This window comes from Syzygium oleosum, unplaced genomic scaffold, assembly GCF_021117445.2.
Source record: "Syzygium oleosum isolate NSW1041296 unplaced genomic scaffold, Sole_v2.1 Sole_v2.03, whole genome shotgun sequence".
In the NCBI taxonomy this organism is placed as follows: domain Eukaryota; kingdom Viridiplantae; phylum Streptophyta; class Magnoliopsida; order Myrtales; family Myrtaceae; genus Syzygium; species Syzygium oleosum.
Genome location: NW_026607487.1, coordinates 16035580 through 16057923, shown reverse-complemented (window position 1 = coordinate 16057923; position 22344 = coordinate 16035580). Strand labels below are relative to the sequence as shown.

General features: G+C 39.4%; 2 protein-coding genes and 1 pseudogene across 2 annotated transcripts in view; all 3 read left to right on the top strand.

Annotated features, from left to right (window-relative positions):
* Positions 1 to 22344, top strand: part of LOC115664164 (cytochrome P450 CYP749A22-like) — a 44700-nt gene that overhangs the window by 16109 nt on the left and 6247 nt on the right. The window lies entirely within an intron of this gene.
* LOC115664163 (cytochrome P450 CYP749A22-like) lies at positions 917 to 3552 on the top strand. The gene is made up of 5 exons (XM_030586107.2): positions 917 to 1501; positions 1624 to 1850; positions 2064 to 2296; positions 2410 to 2788; positions 2955 to 3552. The coding sequence occupies exons 1-5, from the start codon at positions 1231 to 1233 to the stop codon at positions 3381 to 3383; spliced, it is 1539 nt and encodes a 512-aa protein (XP_030441967.1). The 5' UTR covers positions 917 to 1230; the 3' UTR covers positions 3384 to 3552.
* LOC115662171 (cytochrome P450 CYP749A22-like) lies at positions 18031 to 21670 on the top strand (annotated as a pseudogene).

The window sequence follows — 22344 nt, the reverse complement described above, 5'->3', positions numbered from 1 at the left end:
GAGATAAAACTGGCATATTACCAATCATTAAGTTAAAAATTTATTGGTCAAATGTGTGTCATGTGGCAAAATTGTGCCATAAGTCTCAAAAACAAAAGTGAAGTTTCATGTGGTGAGCACTGAGGCGAACGTGACACGGACATTATTAATATGTCTCCTCCAATCTGAGGCACTATAAAGTCTCAACCTTAAGTCTGTGAAATTTGATGAATTACAATAAGTTCATGGTTTTAGATTTAGAGCACATCTGATTGATAAGAAATCATTCTTTGATTGTTGATAGTTTATTTCATCCGACATCACACAAACAATGCCTCCGGCGAGCTTACCACCTGTCTAATTTTATTTACTTGACATTAAGGTTGGTCTAATGATCTTTTTCAATACATATTCTGATAAATGCAATGCTTGAATATAAAACCTAATCTAACAAAGATATTTTTAAATTAAGGTGTCGAATTATGTGTTAAATTATGTCTCAGGTTTGAGTTTGTATACAAAACCCGACCTGTTTGGAGGATTTTGATTTGTTAAACTCCAATTAAATTTGAATTTCTTGAGCGGTGGAACTTGATAACTGAAGGTTTGTTTTTCTGTTGGAAATATATTTCAAGATTTGGCCAACAAGATTAGTTTCTTCTTTCAATCAAATTTGACTGGTTGATCAAGAAGTGGACGTCTCCTCCTCCTTCAGTATAAAAATTGCCCAAGAAAGACGAAATAGGCCGCTCTTGTTTAAGCCATAAAAGGCCAACAAGAAATGGGACGCAACTTGCCGTGTAAAGAACAACTTCACGCACGGAAACATTCTAGCTCACTCAAGCATGCGTTTTTTCAATTATTAATGCATTATTTGGAGACTCTCTCGTAGAGTAGGTAAAGAACTCGAATCGAATCATATACATCTCCGGTGTCCTTTATTATTTCTCATTTATTTCTTTGGTTTTCTCGTATTAATTTAATTGTAAGATCCGTTTTCACCTTATTGTCTTGAGGGATGATTTCTTAAAACATACTAGAGCCGGCAAATGCGACATTTTCGATGTCAGTATCAGCCGTTCCATCAATCAATGCCGAAAGGCGGTCATTTTGAGCCTGTTCTTACCACCCGGCTCACAGATTCCTCCGGCCAAAGCCACTTAAAAGCTTGATCATCATCACTTCACAACCCATGATTTGGATTTTCTAGTTTCCTCTACTTCCTTCCTTTCCCTACCTCGGAAAGAAACCATGCAGGTGCTCATTATCTTGAGCTCTCTGTTTCTGTTTCTCTTCTTGTCTCTTGCCAAACTCTGGTACAAGTTATGGTGGAACCCGCTCAGGATAAAGAGGATAATGAATGAGCAGGGAATCAGAGGTCCTCCTTACAAGTTCGTCCATGGAAGCACTAAGGAATCATTCAAGATGACCATGAAGGTCAGGGACATACCCATGAACAATCTCTCTCATGACATATTCCCCAAGATTCAGCCTGAAATCCACACATGGACCAACAGATATGGTAAATGACTTAAGTCCTTAGCTTTAGTTCTGATTTTGTGCTCTACTTTATGTCCATAATGAAAGCTGCTGCAGGATCATCCGACCTTAGTTGTTGATTGGAATTTTTTATGACTTTTGTAGGGCGAAATTACTTAAGTTGGCATGGGACTCAAGCTCAGCTGGTCATCACAGAACCAGAACTGATCAAAGAGGTGCTAGTTAATAGAGAGAAAACATATCCGAAAACACCAGCTAAGGACTTTGTCAAGAAACTTTTAGGGGATGGGCTTGTGACCACCAATAATGATGAAAAATGGGCAAAACAGCGTAAACTGGCCAATTACACTTTCCACGGGGAAAGCTTGAAGGTACTTAAGCTTGATAGTAAAGTGCTCCAAGTTCATTATTTCAACAATCTCAATCTTAAATAAAATTCCATGCTATTAATAATAGCTGAATGTGCTTTTCGTGATCGACCTAATGGAACCGTTAAGAAGACGACGAGAAAGGAGAATGGTTCTCTGATTGTACTAACAAATTCAGATTCTACCAATTTTGTGGGGTTCGAAATTGTCACGCAGAATATGGTTCCAGTGATGGTGGACACCGTTCACGTGATGCTAGCAAGGTGGAAGCATCAAGAAGGGAAAGAGATTGACGTGTTTGAAGACTTTAAGTTATTCACAAGCGAAGTGATTTCAAAAACGGCATTTGGAAGCAGTTACGTCGAAGGCAGGAATATTTTCCAGATGTTGGCAAGATTGGGTGTGTTATTAAGCAAAAATATTCCTCTTGTAAGGTTCCCAGGATTAAGGTATGCCTCCTTTTCTTAAGAACAAATTGTTTTTGGCCAATTTTTAGGTTGACCTCTGTTTAGTTGAGATTAGCCTAACAAACTAGGGGAGTTTCTCTTGGAATACCTCTCAGTAAGTTTTGGAAGACGGCAGATGAAATCGAAGCGGAAAAGCTCGAGAGAGGCATATACGACGCTATATTGGGGATTGTCGAGAAAAGGGAAGAGAAGGTGAAGGCTGGTAAGGCAGCTGACTTCGGGGATGATTTCCTAGGACAGCTTGTGAAGGCTTGTCGTGGCATGGACGAGAGCAAGAAAATCACGATCGATGATCTGGTGGATGAATGCAAGACATTCTACCTAGCGGGACAAGAAACCACCAATGCATGGATGACATGGGTCGTGTTCCTCCTAGCGGCTCACCCTGATTGGCAAGAGGAAGCGAGAAAGGAGGTTCTCCATGTGTTTGGGAACAGTGATCCCGACTCTGATGGTATCGCAAAATTAAAGACGGTATGAATATAGATGTTCAGTCTGGGGTTAATTTGGTAGAACAAAATGTAGTTCAATCTCACAAATATAATAAAATTCGGGTGGCCTTATCTAGAATTTCTTTAATTAGAAAGGCAAAGATTGATGAACTTGATGTCTAGTTGTCATATTTTCTTTGTGTGCGCAGATTAGCATGATCATAAATGAGACTCTGCGATTATACCCTCCTGTCATCGGGATGAGTAGGCAAGTTGATCAGCAACTCAGGTTGGGAAAACTTGTTCTTCCCGCCAATATTCAGATCGTAATAGGAAATCTCAAGCTTCACCATGACCCCGAAATCTGGGGAGAAGACGTGCTTCAATTCAAACCAGAGCGATTCGCCCAAGGCATTGCCAAAGCCACCAACAACAACCCAGTCGTGTTCATTCCTTTCAGCTTCGGATCCCGAATTTGTGCAGGCATGAACTTCGCGACGCATGAGGTGAAGATCATTCTCTCGATGATTCTGCAACGCTACACTTTCAAATTGTCATCTGCCTACGTCCACTGTCCGGTTCAAGTCCTCACGATTCGCCCGAAACTTGGACTTCAAGTTATATTTCAACCCTTGTAGCTTGGTTCACCGGCATATAAATAATGTCTTAGTGGTAAAATGATGTCCATTGATGCCTTCATATTTCAATGCCTTGTGGTGGGCTTCTAGGATTTGTCGAACATTCTGGGGGATGCTGATGATCAGCGTATCATCCTTCCTAATCAGCATAAAAATGTTGGGGTTTGGTGCCTTCTTTATTTACTGCATACTACGCTATCGACGCATGAGTGCCAACATATATTTGCTGGTATATAGCATTTGTCGGGCTCCATCCCGACCCGTGGAAATGTCAGGAGAAGAGGACAAAAAACTGTGCAAGCAGGTGAGCGACATGAAATTGATCGGTCGATTGTTTTTTTTTCCTGATTTCCGCTTTTTCCTAATATGTTGGGGTTGGCCAGTTATATTGGCTCCATCCATACCCTAATAAAGTAAAATGATAAAAATACTCGCACAATGATACTTCTGTTCGTCTTCCTTTGTTTTAGTCAATTAAGGGACTGTAAAATCTTCCTTGGACTGTGTTCAGTCTTCTGCGATTTCAATATTGTTGATGCGGAACTTGAAAATCTTCCTGGACTTTCAGAGCTTCATTAAGAAGAACCACCCATTGCCACCCAGGGTCATTAGTCCCCTTACCGAGTGAACAACCTTGGTCGCGATCGCCACTATGACCACTGATGCGATAATCTGGGTTTTCAAAAGATAGTTCTGTTGTCACCTAATAGTGCTTGTATATGCAAAATAAAGTTGTTCGACAAACCTGAAGTCACGTTCTGACGAGCAATTTGAATGTTGACGAATGATCCGAGTCCAACGAATTCACGTTGTGTCCTTAAGACAATTTGTCCCCTCTACCGGTACCCAAGGTTGTTAAACAATTATATCCCAAGATAAAACGGATCGCCTTTTCAAAGAAGAGGTACTTCTTCAAAGGAAATATTTGAACGCAACTTCACATAATAATCGCACAATGTCGTGACCGAGCTCCCGAGCTTTTTTTAACAAAAGAGGGGGGTCTCAACACACAATGATGAAGAAAATGCAGCAGAATGCCTTGCGGAAACAAATGAAAAATGTGTAGAGAGTGTCGGGAAAAAAGTCTCACGGGAAAATAAGAATGCCACGAAGAGTCACAAGACCGAACAGAACAGTCCGGTTATAGATGGCGAAAATGAAGAGTCGCGAGCAATGAAGCGGTTTTTTCGTTCGGTCCATGAACAGTCGCAAGCACTCACTTGAACCGAAGCAGTTTTCGTTTGGTTCGTGAACAGTTGCGAGCAATGTTTCGGGCGAACCGAATCTCACGAACAGACATGTTTGTTTGTCCAAAAAAAAATAATTAATTAATTTCTAACAAAACGTGGCTATTCGGGAAAAAATAAAAATCGATAGAGAATGGACTCGGGCCCGGTCCGAGCCGAGTCGGCCGGACGGACGGCGGCGTGTAGGTCCTCTCCCTTCCACAAAAGCAGGGTATCCCTTGGGGCCCAAACCCATTTGAGAGGCTTATCTAAATAAACCATCTCTCATCACAACTTCTATCCAATGTGGGACTATTTCCATCCTCACTTCTCATTCACAATTTATGGATTTTTGATACTAAAATCCCAACAATCCCCATGAGAAGTTCAGATATCATGACTCTTCGTGTATGCATGAGATGCAATGTGCGATTATTCCATGAGAGAACGTTGCATTGGGATAAGTAGTCTGAGGCTTTGAACTTTCCCTAGTGAGACCTATCGGACTTACTCGGTCAATCAATAGACTTGATGTCTTTGAACTGTCGACCTTTCGTGTAAGTCAAGACAATAGAAATCACACAATTATCTCTCAAACAAAGTTGGTTCTCACTGTTGTGTTCGTTTTGGCCACGAACACCGCCTGGATTCATGAGTGCTTTGAAGAATTTGGCCTTTCAAATTCTTCATAGAAGCGGCCCTCACTTCACACTCACATATGTGATTTCTGATTGTGTGGTATATTATGTACCCGAATCAGAATCATTAAAAGCTTACACTTAACCTCCACATGTTAGTATTGTCTCTATACGGGAATGAGCAAGAGTTGACAGTACACTACTCCGCTTGCATAACTTGGTTGTTCCTTTGAACCTAGATCTTGGGATCTCCAGTCAACTAGGTAGGGTTTCCGCTATGATGACTTATTTTATAGGCCTTAAACCCATTCCCCTTGATGTTTTTACAACCAACTCTCTAGTTAAGCCTTTTGTTAATGGATCCGCAACATTATCTTTTGACTTCACATAGTCAATCGTGATAATTCCACTAGAGAGTAGTTGTCTTATAGTATCGTGTCTTCGACGTATATGTCGGGACTTTCCGTTATACATGACATTTCTTGCCCTGCCTAGTGCCGCTTGACTATCACAATGAATACACACAGTTGGCATTGGTTTAGATCAATTAGGAATGTCTTCTAGGAAATTTCGAAGCCACTCAGCTTCTTCGTCGGCCTTATCCAAAGCAATGAATTCTGCTTCCATAGTAGACCTTGCAATATAAGTTTGTTTGGATGACTTCCAAGACACTGCTCCCCCACCAAGTATAAACACATACCCACTTTAGGATTTTGTGTCTCTTGTGCCGGTTATCCAATTTGCATCACAATATCCTTCAAGTACCGCTGGATACTCTGTGTAGTGCAAAGCATAATTTTGAGTGAGCTTCAAATAGCCCAATACACGTTTCATAGTTTTTCAATGATTTTCATTTGGACTAATTGTAAATCGACTTAGCTTGCTCACAGCACAAGCTATATCTGGCCTAGTACAATTCATGATATACATTAGACTGCCTAGTATATTAGCATACTCATTTTGAGCTTTGCTTTCACCAGTATTTTTTGAAAGATGTAGATTAACATCTATCGAAGTCTTTACTGGTACAATGTCTAGATTCTTGCACTTTCCAAGAATCGTATCAATATAATGGGACTGTGATAGAGCTAATCCTCCATAAGTCTTGTGGATTTTAATTCCTAAAATAACATCTGCAACCCCCATATCTTTCATATCAAATTTACTTATGAGCATTCGTTTGGTCATATTGACAACTGTAATATCGATACCCATTATAAGCATGTCATCTACATACAAGCACAAAATAGCAAAACTATTATGAGTGTTCTTAACATATACACATTTATCACACTCATTAATCTTAAAACCATTCGATAACATGACTTGGTCGAATTTTAGCATGCCATTGTTTTGGTGCTTGTTTCAATCCATATAGTGACTTGATAAGCCGACATACTTTCTTCTCTTGTCCTGGAACAATGAACCCTTCGGGTTGTTCCAAATATATTTATTCTTCCAAATCCCCGTTTAAGAAAGCCGTTTTAACATCCATTTGATGGATTTCAAGCCTATACACCGCTGCTCTAGCAATTAGCATCCTTATAGATGTAATTCTAGTAACAGGTGAATAAGTATCAAAATAATCAAGGCCTTCTCGTTGCTTGTATCCTTTTACCACAAGCTTAGCTTCATACTTATCAATAGTACCATCCGCTTTTATTTTCCTCTTGAAAATCCACTTACATTGTAGTGGTTTATTACCAGGAGGAAGGTCAACCAATTCCCATGTATGGTTTGACAAGATGGATTCAACTTCACCATTGATAACTTCTTTCCAGAACGGGGCTTCTAGGGATGTCACAGCCTCTTTAAAGGTCTGAGGCTCATTCTCTAATAAATATGTTAGAAAATCATTTTCAAAGAACTTAGAAGTTCTTTGTCTTTTACTACGTCTAGGTTCATCTTCTATAGGATCGCTTTTAGGTGTAATATCTCGATGCCTCTTATTATTGTTAATTGGCTCATAAACTATGTTATACGGAAATATATTTTCAAAGAACGAAGCGTCCCTTGACTCAATGATCGTATTAACATGTATATCGGGGACCTCAGACTTATGAACAAGAAATCGATATGCATTACTATTAATATCATATCCAATAAAGACACAATCAACGGTTTTTGGTCCTATTTTAACCTTTTTAGGTTTAGGAATCGCAACCTTAGTTAAGCACCCCCACACTTTGAGATATTTCAAATTAGGCGTTCTGCCTTTCCACTTCTCATAGGAAGTTTGTTGTGTCTTTCTGTGGGGTACTCTATTCAAAATAAAATTTGCCGTCAAAACAGCTTCCCCCCACAAATTTTGTGGTAAACCAGAATTATTCAACAATGCATTCATTGTTTCCTTTAAAGACCGGTTTTTCCTTTCCGCCACTACATTAGCTTGTGGCGCATAAGGAGGAGTAGTTTGGTGAATAATACCAAACTCAGAACAAATTTCTTTAAAAGGAAATTCATATTCACCTCCTTTGTCACTTCTTATCATCTTAATTTTCTTATTTAACTGAGTTTTAACTTCGGACTTATAAGTTCTAAAAGCATTCACAGCCTCATCTTTACTACTAAGCAAATAAACATAACAATACCTCGAACAGTCATCTATGAACGTTATAATATACTTCTTACCACCTCTTGACGGTATTGCTTTCAAATCACAAATGTCTGTGTGTATTAAATCTAAAGGTTTTGTGATTCTATTATCTATAGAATGAAAAGGAGGCTTAGAAAATTTTGATTCAACACACACTTGGCATTTTTCACTTGGACAGTCGAATTTTGGCAATAACGCCATGTTCATTAATTCTTTTATTGACTTATAATTAGGCAAAAGAACACTACAAGTGCCATAACTTGTGTACGACGCTCACTTTAGTGCCATAACTTTTTTTTGGATCACTTTAGTGCTAAAATTTTTGAAAAACGATCACTTAAGTGCTAAAATTTTTGAAAAACGATCACTTAAGTGCCAACTTCGGTGCCGCACACAATTTTTCGCCGGAAATCTGACGTGGCATTTTTTGTATTAATTTCTGAAGCTGACGTGGCTCGCCGGAGATTGGCACTTAAGTGATCGTTTTTCAAAAATTTTAGCACTTAAATGATCGTTTTTCAAAAAATTTAGCACTTAAGTGATCGTTTTTCAAAAATTTTAGCACTGAAGTGATCCAAAAAAAAGTTATGACACTTAAGTGATCGTTTTTCCTCCGACTTGGCACCAAAGTGATCCGAAAAAAAGTTATGGCACCAAAGTGAGCGCCGTACACAAGTTATGGCACTTATAGTGTCCTTTTGCCCTTATAATTAACATGTCCTAGTCTAGCATGCCATAAATTAGGAGACTCAAGCACATAAGCAGAAACAACTTTATTCATAACATCATTGGGTACAACAGTCGTTACATTCAACTTGAATAGACCATCATTAAGATAACTCTTTCCTACATACATCTCATTTTTGGAGAGTATAAACTTATTAGACACAAATACCAACTTGAAACCATTCTTGCTAAGAAGAGATCCGGACACTAAATTTTTGCATATGTCTGGCACATGTAGCACATTGTTTAATGTCACAACTTTCTCAGACGTCATCTTCAAAGCAACCTTTCCAACACCTTCAACCTTAGAAGTTGATGAATTATCCATGTATAGTTTTTCATCACCTTCCATAGGCGTGTATGATGAGAACATAGATTTATTGGCGCATATATGACGAGTTACTCCAGTATCAATCCACCATTCTTTGGGGTTTCCCACCATGTTGCACTCGGATATCATAGCAGTAAGATTGATATCATCAACACCATTGAAAATCTGTTCCACCACATTTGCCTGAGTCATCTTTCTTTTTTGGCTCTACAGTTTTTGGCACGATGTCCAAACTTTCCGCAATTGTAGCATTTGCCAATGAATTTTTTCAGGCCTTGGGTGGATCGCTGTCCATAGTTTTTCCTCTTCTTGTTGGTTTTTTATCCTTCTTCAACAACGTTGGCCCTTGAGACCGCCAGATTGCTGCTAACTTTCTTTTCAGAATTCCTATTATCTTCCTTTATCCTCAATCGAACAATTAAGTCTTCAAGTGATAATTCCTTTCTCTTGTGTTTGAGATAATTCTTGATATCTTTCCAAGACGGTGGTAACTTTTCATTGAAAGCAGCCACTTGAAATGATTCACTGATCATCATACCTTCAGCATGAATGTCATGCGTGATCACTTGAAGTTATTGAACTTGACTTAAGACGGTTTTAGAATCTACCATCTTGAAGTCCAGAAATTTGCCGACGATGAATTTCTTCAACCCAGCATCTTCCGTTTTGTATTTCTTGTCCAAACTTTCCCACAACTCCTTAGCTGTTTTTAGCGGATTATAAATGTTGTAGAGGGAATTGTCCAGACCATTAAGGATATAGTTGCGACACAGAAAATCAGAATGCTTCCATGCACCTATAGCAGCAACCTTTTCTTTGTCTGTCTCTCCTTCATCCAACTTCATAGCATCCTCTATGAGGAACCTTGCCAAGTTCAAAGTAGTGAGTAGAACAACATCTTCTGTTGTCATCTCTTGAAGTCAGCCCCATTGAACTTTTCTAGCTTCTCTCCATGAGTCGAAACAGAAACAATATGCGTCATTGATGTTGTAGCCATTTCTGAAGTCACGAAGATAGAAATGATTGAGAAATGCAATTATACAAACACGATAAAAATTGTCTTAAGATTGTTGTCACGTAATAGTGCTTGTATATGCAAAATAAAGTTGTTCGACAAACCTGAAGTCACGTTCTGACGAGCAATCCGAATGTCGACGAATGATCCGAACCCAACGAATTCACGTTGTGTCCTTAAGACAATTTGTCCCCTCTACCGGTACCCAAGGTTGTTAAACAATTGTCTCCCAGGATAGAACGGATCGCCTTTCCGAAGAAGCGGTACTTTTTCAAAGGAAATATTTGAACGCAACTTCGCAGAATAATCGCACAATGATGAAGAAAATGCAGCAGAATGCTGTGCGGAAACAAATGAAAAATGTGTAGAGAGTGTCGGGAAAAAAGTCTCGCGGGAAAATAAGAATACCATGAAGAGTCAATAGACTGAACAGAACAGTCCGGTTATAGATGGCGAAAATGAAGAGTCGCGAGCAATGAAGCAGTTTTTTCGTTCGGTCCGTGAACAGTCGCGAGCACTCGCTTGAACCGAACCTCACGAACAGACATGTTTGTTTGTCCAAAAATAATAATTAATTAACTTCTAACAAAACGTGTCTGTTCGGGAAAAAATAAAAACCGATAGCGAATGGACCCGGGCCCGGTCCGAGCCGAGCCAGGTCGCGGCACGCCCGCGGGGGGACCGACCTAGCTTGGCGTAGGTCCTCTCCCTTCCACAAAAGTGGGGTACCCCTTGGGGCCCAAACCCATTTGAGAGGCTCATCTAAATAAACCATCTCCCATCACAACTTCTATCCAATGTGGGACTATTTCCATCCACACTTCTCATTCACAATTTATGGATTTTTGATACTAAAATCCCAACAAGTTCTTGAAGGGGACCGTAAATTTTCTTTATGGATATGAGATGAACGAAAGAGATTAGGTAAAAATCGATCAACTCTTGCATATACATTTCCTTGAAATGGTTCAAGTGTGCTGTAAAACTATTGACGCACTCTGGCTTTCATTAGGTCAAACTCTATTTAGAATAGAAGAAATGGCAGAAAGCATATGCTAGAAGCAAACCTAGTAGATATCTTTTTTTTCTTTTTAGGGATATGTTCCCTAAAAGTCCTAAAACTTATCAAATTGGTTCAATCGAGTTTTAAAGTTAACACCGTCTAATTTACTAACGGAAAATGTTGACGTGGCACTAATGTGGCTTATTTTATTAATTTTCTTGAGACACGTGGCGTCCAACAAGCGCCACCAGCAAGGGCTTGGCTAACGCCACAGCCGCTTGTTGGGGTCTTCTTCTCTTCTTTTTTTTTTATAAATTTTTATAGATTTTTTCTATTTTAATTTTAATTTTAATTTTAATTTTTGCTGACGTGGTGCTTGTTGGACGCCACATCATTTCCATGTGTCTCAAGAAAAGTAATAAAATATGACATGTCAGCGCCACATCAGCATTTTCCGTTAGTAAATTAGATAGCGTTAATTTTAGGACTCGATTGCTGCTTTTGTAAGTTTTAGGACTCAATTGCACTTTTATAATAAGTTTTAGAACTTCTAGTGTACATATTCCTTCTTTTTATAAACATTACCAAGAAAAAAGTTATTGAACAAGGGAGAAGTAGAGAACAAAGGAAGAAGATGAACGGCATCAATGTTTAAGTTGTCATTGGGTGTGGATACAGTCGATATAGGGGTGGAAAAAGCATGACCAATATGTTAATGTAGCCCAATCTATTCGGAAGAGATGAGATTTTTGTTGCCACAATTAAAATATTAGGCTATGGATAGTCGTCAAGATAAGTATTGTGATAGGATTGGATAAAAGAGAATATACAATGTAGGGATGGGGATTTGTTATTTCCTATCTTTTGCTTAGCAAAACACTCCGATGACCCTCAATTCAAGTCACTCTAAATTGGCCAAATCAAAAGAGGCGTATCATTATAAAGTTCTCAACAAATATCATTAGATCGCACCATTCGATAAGGCTTTTGACGGTGGTTGACTTCGGGTCAAAGTTGGTGAGACCTTAGTAAAAAGTTAGGTGCCTAAAATATCCTCGAGTGAAGTTGTTGGCTTTCTATTGGGTCGATCTAACAAATAGTATTACAGTCGATGATTAATCGGTGGCCCACTCCCTATATTTATTAATGTTTGATGAATATCTAAATGAAGGAATCTTACATTTGATTTTCTTAATTGAGTTGGTTGATGGTGTCCCCTGACTTCCTATTGAACTTGTCTATGTCAAGACGATTGAGGTAGAATCTGAAATTCGAGTTATGATAATGTTGGTATGGAAGGGTGCTTGGAATAAAGGGAAGGGGCCTAACACAGAAGGCTGACACGTGAGGAGGGGATTTGTTGAGGTGCACGTGTGAGAGTGTTGGGCAAAGGAAGTCCTACATAGGAGATGTGCTACATTGGGGAGCAGTTAATATATATTCTAATTGAGACAAAACTCATTTGTTTAGACTTTTAAATGAATGTGGGTCCAACTATATATGTTAATGAGCTTGAACTTGACTCTCTCTTGGCGATTTACCCAAATGATTTAGATTTTTGTTGTCCGTCCCAATAAATTTAGTGTAGGTCTTTGATGTGGCTTAATCTTTTCATCGTACGGTTCACAAAAATAATGCACTACATGGATTTGGAAATCTGCATGAACATTATATTGTAAAAGCAATGAATCATCCGGAAAAAAAATCTTCAAAACGATTGATCATTTTTATTCACCATTGTTGATACCTAAATCTTGACTATCCATTTAGGATTTAATTGTATAGAAAATTAGAAATTAATTTTTAACCCCTAAACAAAAATAATTATCATTAAATTGCATAATATATAAACATTAGGAGCATTTTCATTAATAATAATAGGGTTTATTAAAATTTTGTTCAAGAAAAAAAAAACCTCGGGCCGGTTCGACTGGACCGGTCCGACCCGGCCCCTTATTTTTCTTTCTTTTCTTTCCTCAGTTGGGCCGGCCCACTAGACTTTCTTTTTTCTCCTTTTTGGCCCAGCCCCTTTCTCCTCCTCCTCCTCCTCCCTCACGTTCAGAAGACAGAGAGCAGGAGGGACAGAGAGAGGAACAGAGGCAGCGACGCAGAGCTTTGGCGGCCGACACGGGCAGGCGCAGGGAGTTGGTGGTCGGCGACCGGCCGGCCATAGCAGGCTGGCGGTCGGGCGTGACCGACCGGCCATAAAGGGGCCGTGGGAGAGAGCGGGAGGAACCGGAGAGAGAGTGAGACCGTGAGGGAAGAGGAGAGAGCCGAGAGTGAGAATCCGACATTGAGAATGTTCCTCCGGTGACCACCGCGCCGGAGCTTTAGTCGACGAGACGGTCATCCGACGTTTTCCCTTCCTCGAGCCAAAGTCACTGTAGGTTTCGGTTTGTTCATTCCCCTTTTTTTTTTTCGGTTTTAGGTCGATTCCCCGAGGATCCCGGCTCGGAGGCGTGCGAGGCGACCGGATGTAGTCCGATCTATCGAGCGCGCCCCCCATTCGCCGCCGCCAAGCCGGGTAGGGATGCCACCGCCGAGCCCCCTATTTTTCTTGTCTTTTGTGCTCTGTTTTTTTTTTGGTCTCGGCCAACCGGGGCCGAGACTCGCCGACGCTAGCTTGCACTCGTTTCTGAGCGTCAGCGAGCCTTCCCCGGCCACTGTTGTGTGCTGCCTTCTGTTTTATGTTGATTGTGGTTGTGGGTTTGAGCCTTAATCGGCTCTGTTCTTGTTCCCAGCCAGTCGCACGTAACCTGTTTGACAAAATGCTCATGAAAACTCGGTGTAAGTGGTTTCGTTTCCTGTCGTCATCCGAGAACTGTTACTGCGGACTACATCATGTTAATCAATCCTCGAGTCATTTTCACGATCGGAAATGGATACACCCTCTTGTAGTTACATCATGACTTTTTGGTGTCATTGACAATCCTCGGACAAAATCCATCTTTACGTGCTCCCACTTCCATTCAAATATTTTCAATGGTTTCAACATTCCACCTGGCTTAAAATATTCTGTCTTCACTTATTGACATGTCAAACATCTCGAGACATGTTTGGCGATATCAACATTCACCCAATTCCACTAATAGTGCTGGCGAAGGTTCTGATATATCTTCGTACTTCCTGGATGAACACTATAATTACTTCGATGAGCTTATGATAAAATTTCATTCCTCAAGTCGACGTCATTAGGCACACAAAGACATCTATGAAATTTTAGAACTCCATTTTGACACCCGAAAATCTGGCATTTTTCCTACAATGGCTTCTTTTCGAATTTTCCAAATTTCAAAGTCGGTTTGTTGCAGGGTCTTGATTCTTTGCACAATCACTAGCTCGATTCTAAGAGTAGCTATTACACTTTAAAGACTACTCATATCAAACCTAAACTCAAAATCTCAAGCATCTTCAAGTAAGGTCTATTCCTAAACCATCATATGTGCAACTACTTGTGTAGATTTCTAACTGAGCGTATCCACAACTTTGTTCGTCTTTTCAGGATGATACAAAATCTCACAATCATAGTCCATCAATAATTCCATCCAACGTCTTGGACTCATATTCAATTCTTTTTGGGAAAAATAGGTACTTCAAATTTTTGTAGTTCGTGTAGATTTCAAACTTTTCCCCATAGAAATAATGGGTGTCTCCATATCTTCAATGCAAACACGATTGCGGTGAGCTCTAAATCATGAGTAGGATCATTCAACTCACACGGCTTCAACTGTTTGGATGCGTAAGTAACAACCTTCCCATGTTGTATCAAAACACAACCAATCCCTTTATGAGATGCATCATTGTAAATTACAAAACCTTTAGGTCCTAATGGTATCATAAAGATCGGAGCCATAGTCAATCTTCTTTTAAATTCTTTGAAGCTTTGCTCGCACTTATCCGACCACTTAAACTTCACTTCCTTTCTCGTCAATTGAGTTAATGGAGTGGCGAGACGTAAAAATCCTTTTACAAATCTCTGATAATATCTAGCTAGACCCAAGAAACTCTTAACTTCGATTACTGTTGTTGGTCTTGGCCAATTTATCACTGACTCGACTTTTGCAGGGTGAATAGATATTCCTTCGCTTGAAACCACATGGCCTAAAAATACCATACGACTAAGCCAGAACTTGCACTTGGTAAACTTAGCATATAATTTGTGCTCACTAAGTGTTTGGAGCACATGCCTTAAATGTTGCTCATGATCATTCGAGCCATTTGAGTATATCAAAATATCATCAATGAACACTATAACAAATTGATCAAACGATGTAAACACCCTATTCAGCAAATCTATAAACGCTATTGGTGCATTAGTCAAACCAAAAGGCATGACTAAGAACTCATAGTAGCCATAACGAGTTTGAAAAGCCGTCTTAGGAATATCTTTCTTCTTGATCTACAATTAATGATACCCCGATCTTATATCGATCTTGGAAAATACCAACAACCCTAGAAGCTGATCAAATAAATCATTGATCATTGGCAACGGGTACTTATTCTTGTTTGTAACTTGATTTAGTTGCTGATAATCGATGCAAAGTCATATCGACCCATCTTCATTTTCACAAACAACACCGGTGCACCCCAAGGTGACGCACTAGGCCTGGAGTTACACCTTTAACTCTCTCAACTCCATTAAAGCCATCCAATGGGGAGCTTTGGAAATAGGTTCCGTTCTAAGAGCTAATTGAACAATGAATTCAACTTCACGCTCCAGCGGTAATCCCGGTAATTCGTCCGAGAATACATTATGAAATTCTAGCACTATAGGGATTTCTTCAAGTTTTGCTTCTTCCTTTGACAGTACTACCACAAATGCCAAGTATCCTTGGCAACCATTGCCTCAAGCGCAGAAATGAGTGGCATTGAAGGATTTACCCCTTTTCCAAAGAATGCAAAACTAGGATGATCAAGTGGATTGAACTGGATTATTTTCTTGTAACAATCCACATTGGCTTGTTGTTTACGAAGCCAATCCTTTCCCAAGATAACATCAAAATCGTACATAGTTAACATGATCAAATTTGCCATTTGATCTTGTTCGCCTATGGTGACCTTACAACCCTTGCTTGTTGGAGTGGACAAAATCGCATCTTTAATGGCGTCGAGACACTAAGGGATATTTCAAGCGGCCTACGGTTTATTCCAATCGATTGTACGAACCGTGTATATATGAATGAATGTGTGGTACACGTATCAAATAATGCATAAGAATTATTGTTGCACAAAAAAATGATACCTGATATAACCATCTTGGATGTGACTGCATAAACTCGGCCTTGAGCCGGTGTGACCTTGGTACCCAATTTGTTATGGTTTCGAATTGGGGAATTTCTTTCAATTTGCAATTTAGGGTTTATATTTTGGGGCAAACATTGTACATGACGTCCTTTAGGGGTCTATATGTTAATTGGGCACGACGGCGAGCCACGTTGACTGGAGAAACTAATAAAATATGGTCACGTCGGATTCTAGCGACCCAAATTGGAGTTGGGATTTAAGTGATCATTTTTTGAAAAAGTTGCACTTAAGTGATTCGAAAATAACTTTTGGAATTAAAGTGAGCGTCGTACAAAACTTTTGACACTTCTAATGTCTTTATGCCCTCAATTAAAGTATTAGGCTATGAGTATTTTTTTTTTTCCAAAGGTTGTGAGTAGTTGCCATGATCAAGATTACGATAGGAATGGATAAAATACGATGAGAAATATGAGGAATTTGTTGTATCCTATCTTTTGTATGGAAAAACACTGTATATCAACGTTAAGCCGGTAGCCATCAGTGACCCTCCGTTTGGGTCATCTTGAACAAGCCCGAATTAAGATACGCGTATCTCATGATTTGGGTGTCGGATTGGGATAGATTGGATATTGTCGAAAGGCTCTTAACGAATATCATCCGTTTCCACCATTCATTTAGGCTTTCGACGAAAGTTGACTTCGGACCAAAATTGGTAAAACGTTAGTAGAAAACTAAGTGTTTACAATCTTCTCAAAAGAAGTTATTGGTTTTCTATTGCGTCGATCCAACAAGTGGTATCAGAACTAATGGTTGATTGGCGGCCTATTTTCAATGTGTATTAATATTTGGTGGATATCTTAGAGAAAATATCTCATGTGACTTACTGATCGAGGTAACGAATGGTGTGTCTTGGCTTCTCGCTGAACTTGGCATGCCGAAAATGATTGAGGTAAAATCCGTAGTTTGAGTTATGATAATGTTGGTGCGAAAGGGCAATTGGATTAAGGAGGAGCCTGGCCTAACACAAGAAGTTCACAAGTGAAGTGAAGATTGTAGGGGTGATGGTGTTAGGCAAAAGAAGTCTCACATTGAGATGTGGTGTATTGCGAAGCAGTTAAATATATTTCAGTTGACCTATAACTGGTTTAAATTTTTTTTAATAAATGTGAGTCTAATTAAATATGTTGATGGGTTCGCACTTGACGCCCTTTTCGCGATGACTTCTATTGTGAGTCCCAACAAATTTTGTCTAGCTTCTTTGATTTGGCTTAATCTTTTCATCTTACGGATCTCGGAAATGAATGCCCTCCGTGGGTAGGATATCTGCATGAACGTTAGTACAAGCAATGACTCATCTAGAAAACACAATCTTCATAACGATTGATCATTTCTATTCAGCATCTCTAATAAAAAGATTGTATTCATTTTCCCATGCTTTACGTGGGGTCTATCAGGCCATACTAGAAGCAACTTATTCTATGTTTCTTATCCAAAAAAAATAAAAATTGTCCTATGTTTCAGAAAAAAAGAAGATTATTCTATGTTTGATGGTACGAAAGTAATATTCCTAATTTATCGTAAGACTTTCACGACGCTAATTCATCAAATGAGTAATTCGTCGCTTGATTTCGATTTTCACAATCGCTTTTTCCCGGGCTAATGCTAGTCTATGAAGTAATGTTGCACCTACTGCATGACGTAAGTGCTTACCATTTTCTTGCAATCCCAATCAGCTGACACCGACGACCATCATAAAATTGTTCTCATGGATATTATTTGTTTATCTTTGGGGTGCTGGTCAAGGCTCAGTCTCTCCCTATCGCACGTCATAGTTGAGTTATTTAACTCCACATGTTCAAGAAAATCTCAGTCAATCTTGGAAAATAATGGGGATCAGCATAGCCATCCTGTTGAGCTCTCTCTGTGTTTCTAATCTTACGGTCTCTCGCCGAGCTCGTGCACCAGTTATGGTGGAACCCGCTCAGAATTCAGAGGCTGATGGCCCGACAGGGAATCAATGGCCCTCCTTACAGGTTCCTCCATGGGAGCACCAAGGAAACAATGAAGATGAGATCAGAAGCCAGAAGCACGCCCATGGACGATCTCTCTCACGACATACTCCCAAAGGTTCAGCCTCACATCGACATATGGATCAGCACATATGGTAGATTTAAAATATAAGCTTTAGTCATAATATTGTGCGAACCATTCCTGGGGATTTGATCTGACTTTAGTTTGTTCATAATTGAGGTTTTTGTGCAAACATTTTGTAGGGAGGAATTACCTAAGTTGGTTCGGGACTCAAGCTCAATTGGTCATCACGGAACCGGAGCTGATTAAGGAGGTGCTAATCAACAGGAGCAAACGTTTCCAAAACCAGGAGCGAGAGGCTACGGCAAGAAGATTTTAGGAGATGGGCTCGTGTCTACGATAGATGGGGTAAAGTGGGCGAAGCAGCGTAGACTCGCCAATCACACTTTCCACGGGGAAAGCCTGAAGGTAATTAGGTTTGATATACTAAAGAGAATTTCATGCAATCTTGAGATTTGAGTTATGAATTGAGGGGAACTAATTGAAGTGCAGAACATGGTTCCGGCGATGGTGGAGAGTGTTCGCATGATGCTAGAGAAATGGAAGCAACGAGAAGGAAAAGAGACTGAGGTGTTTGAAGAATTCAAGTTATTGACCTCCGAAGTGATTTCGAGGACCGCTTTTGGGAGTAGCTACATCGAAGGGAGAAACATCTTTGAGATGTTGACAAACTTGGGTTTGTTAGCGTCCAGGAATGCTTTGCATATGAGGTTCCCGGGAATGAGGTATTCCTCTTCAACATTTTCCTAAGAAAAATTACCTTAAAATTAGTATGTATAGAAGCTAGAAGAGAAAAGTACCGAAACCTGCGGGAGCTCGTTTTAGCTTTAGTCAAATAGACTATGCCACTCATGTTTTGAAAAGTCGAGAAAACAAGGTGCATGGAGAATTGTCTGCGGATAATAGTCAATCAAAATCATTGATTTTTGTGGGATCCTCGTGGAAATCATGTGGACCTTCCATGGGGACGGAATGTGATTAACCCGATTCATGTGGATTCGGATATAAGCAATTCCAACCCCAAGTAGCAGTGAGACCTACGTGAGATCTCACTAAAAGAAATAAGTTAGTAAAAGTTTGATGCGTGGTTTGAAGCCGGCGGACAATAACTGTGTGATCAAACTTACAGTTTGCGATTCTTCCCAGTATTTGAACAACCTAATAGAATCATAAAAGGCAGCTTGTAAATATAATGATGTTAGCTAGCTAGTAAGGTAAATGGAGACTTGAACACACAATTGACAGAAAATCAATCTACACTTTAGATTCACAAACTAAGGCGTTTCTTGTTGAATCTGGGCACAGTAAGATTTGGAAGACGGCGGATGAAATTGAAGCTGAGAAGCTCGAGAAAGGCGTATGCGATGCGATCTTGGAGATTGCCAAGAAAAGAGAGAAGAAGATGATGGCTGGGGAAGCAGATGACTATGGGAATGATTTCCTGGGGCAGCTTGTGAAGGCTTATCATGATAAGGATGAGAGCAAGAAAATCACGGTCGATGGTCTGGTGGATGAGTGCAAGACATTCTACTTCGCCGGACATGAAACCATCACCGCAATGCTGACATGGGTCATGTTCCTCCTAGCAAGTCATCCTGATTGGCAGGAGGAAGCAAGGAAGGAGGTTCTTGATGTATTCAGGAATGATGACCCCGACTCCGATGGAATCGCGAAGTTGAGGACGGTATGAAAAATCGAATTGGTCTTTGTCTTGATTGATTTGGTAGTCTAGAAACGATTGGTATGGCTGATTGTTTGAGTCCAAAACGCAAACTCATTGATACTCTATATTACCAGAATTATACCATTTGCAACTCTGTTTGAGGAACACCGTTATACGTAAACTTGAGGCTCAACCATCGATAACTGAAAAAATTGTCGGTAAAAGCAAAAAATAAAATAAAAGACCAGTGCGTTTACATGTAACTCGCCGATAACTTGCCAACGCTTTTATGTAATTATTGACTTCTTTTATAGTTTGTAAATAGTAATTTTTGTACTAACTTACCAACTTTTGAATCTGTCTGAATTGATTTTTACTTTTTACTCTTTACTCAAATAATCTAAATTTTACACCTCGACATTTTGCCTTATGCTAACATGTAGAATCATACGTAGTTTTTCACAATTTTTAAACTTTCGGCAATATTTTAAATTTTGGCTGGAAAAGTAAAAAAATATGTGAACAAACAAGTCTTTGTTGCATAACTTACCAACGTTTTGAATTTTAGAAGTCTTACATGAAATTAATAAAAAGATTTGGTACGCAGTCCAATTAAGGTTGGTAATTTCTAAAGAAGTTTGTAAATTTAATAGGTTGGTAAGTAAGGAAAATAAAAAATCGTAAGTCAATAGATAAATTGGTAAACTTTAGAATTAAATTAACGTCAGTGAACAACTTAAATAAGATTTGGTAAATTAAAATTAATTGGCAATCTAACAGGGAAAAACTTGTCAGTTGCAAAAATAAAGGTAGATAGAATCATGTAGAGTTGATAATTATAAGACGTTTGTAAGAGAGACAAAAAAAAATTGGTAAACTATAAAAAAAAATTCATAAATTGAAAAAAATAAAAATAAATCTATGATTCAAATGAGAGTTGGTAACCCAAAACTAGTTTGTAATTTAATCAGGAAAAAATTGGTGAGTTACTCAAATAAATATTGATGAGTTCATATAGAAGTTTAAAAATTACAGCATTTGCTAAACTGTGCAAAAAAAAATAGTAATTCCATAAAAGTGTCTGTTAGTTACCCGTAAGTTATTGTAAAATTACGTGACCAGTAAATTTCTGTACCAACAATTTTTTTGACACTTAACAGCTCTTTCACAAATTTACCGAGGACGGAAAAGAGTCCATTTTACTGGGAAAGGAACAATGAAATCGTCCTTCTTCTACATTCTGAGTTGTACGTGTTGTCAACCAATGTCTTCTCTTGTGCGCAGATGAGCATGATCATGAACGAAGCTCTACGATTATACCCTCCAGTGATTGGGTTCACTCGAAAAGTTGACCAGCAACTTAGGCTAGGGAAACTTGTTCTTCCTCCTGGCATTCAAGTCTTTATAGCAAACCTCAAGCTTCAACATGACCCCGAAATCTGGGGAGAAGATGTGCACCTCTTCAGACCAGAGCGATTCTCAGAAGGCGTCTCTAAAGCCACCAACAACAACGCAGTGGTGTTCCTTCCCTTCGGCTTTGGGCCTCGAATGTGTGTGGGAATGAACTTTGCCATGAATGAAGCGAAAATCGTCCTTTCGATGATTCTGCAGCACTACACTTTCAAATTGTCTCCAGGGTACATCCACAGTCCAGTTCAACTCTTATTGACTCGCCCGCAACACGAACTTCAAGTTATATTTCATCCATTATAGCTTGTTTATCAGCATATATGATATAGTTAATTTTGGGGTCATAGTTTTGTTGGCCACGAAAATGGCACGCCCAGGATCACCATAATCAGAAACCGAAACACGATAATGGAGAAATTATCGATTCGCGTACCTGGTTTGGAATCCATCGAACTTGACGCGGAATTTGCGACGGTTTCCGAACACGAACTCAAGTTCTTCTCCCCTATACCCTTCGTTAGAACACTGGCCTAATGAGATTGCCACTCACGAGAAGAAAGTTCTCTCTAAATCAGTATGTGAGTCAAATTGTGCATCATCAGATTAGGGGAGGGACTTGAGTGCTATTTATAGAGTCTTCGACCACGGGCTCTCTCATTACGGGCCGGGCCGTACTCGGCCCATACCAGCCAGCCCCATATTAGACTGATTAAGAATCTATATATCTTACCTTTATTAGACCAAACTAATTCAGTTAATTTCAATTAATGAAGCCCACATTAAGAAATTCTTACATTCTCCCACTTGGGCGATATTAATTGAAATAGAACTGTGTGCGCACCCTTATATTGGTCTAGAGATTATTCTTAATAGTCAATCCGATCCCATAAAGTCTCGAACACCGAATCATGGCGGTAACTGCATGTACTCACGTAGAGCCTTCCATGGTCACGAGTGCTTTCAACTTTACTGATATGGATTCAATATGGTAGTGTGTCAAATGGACAATACCTCAAAA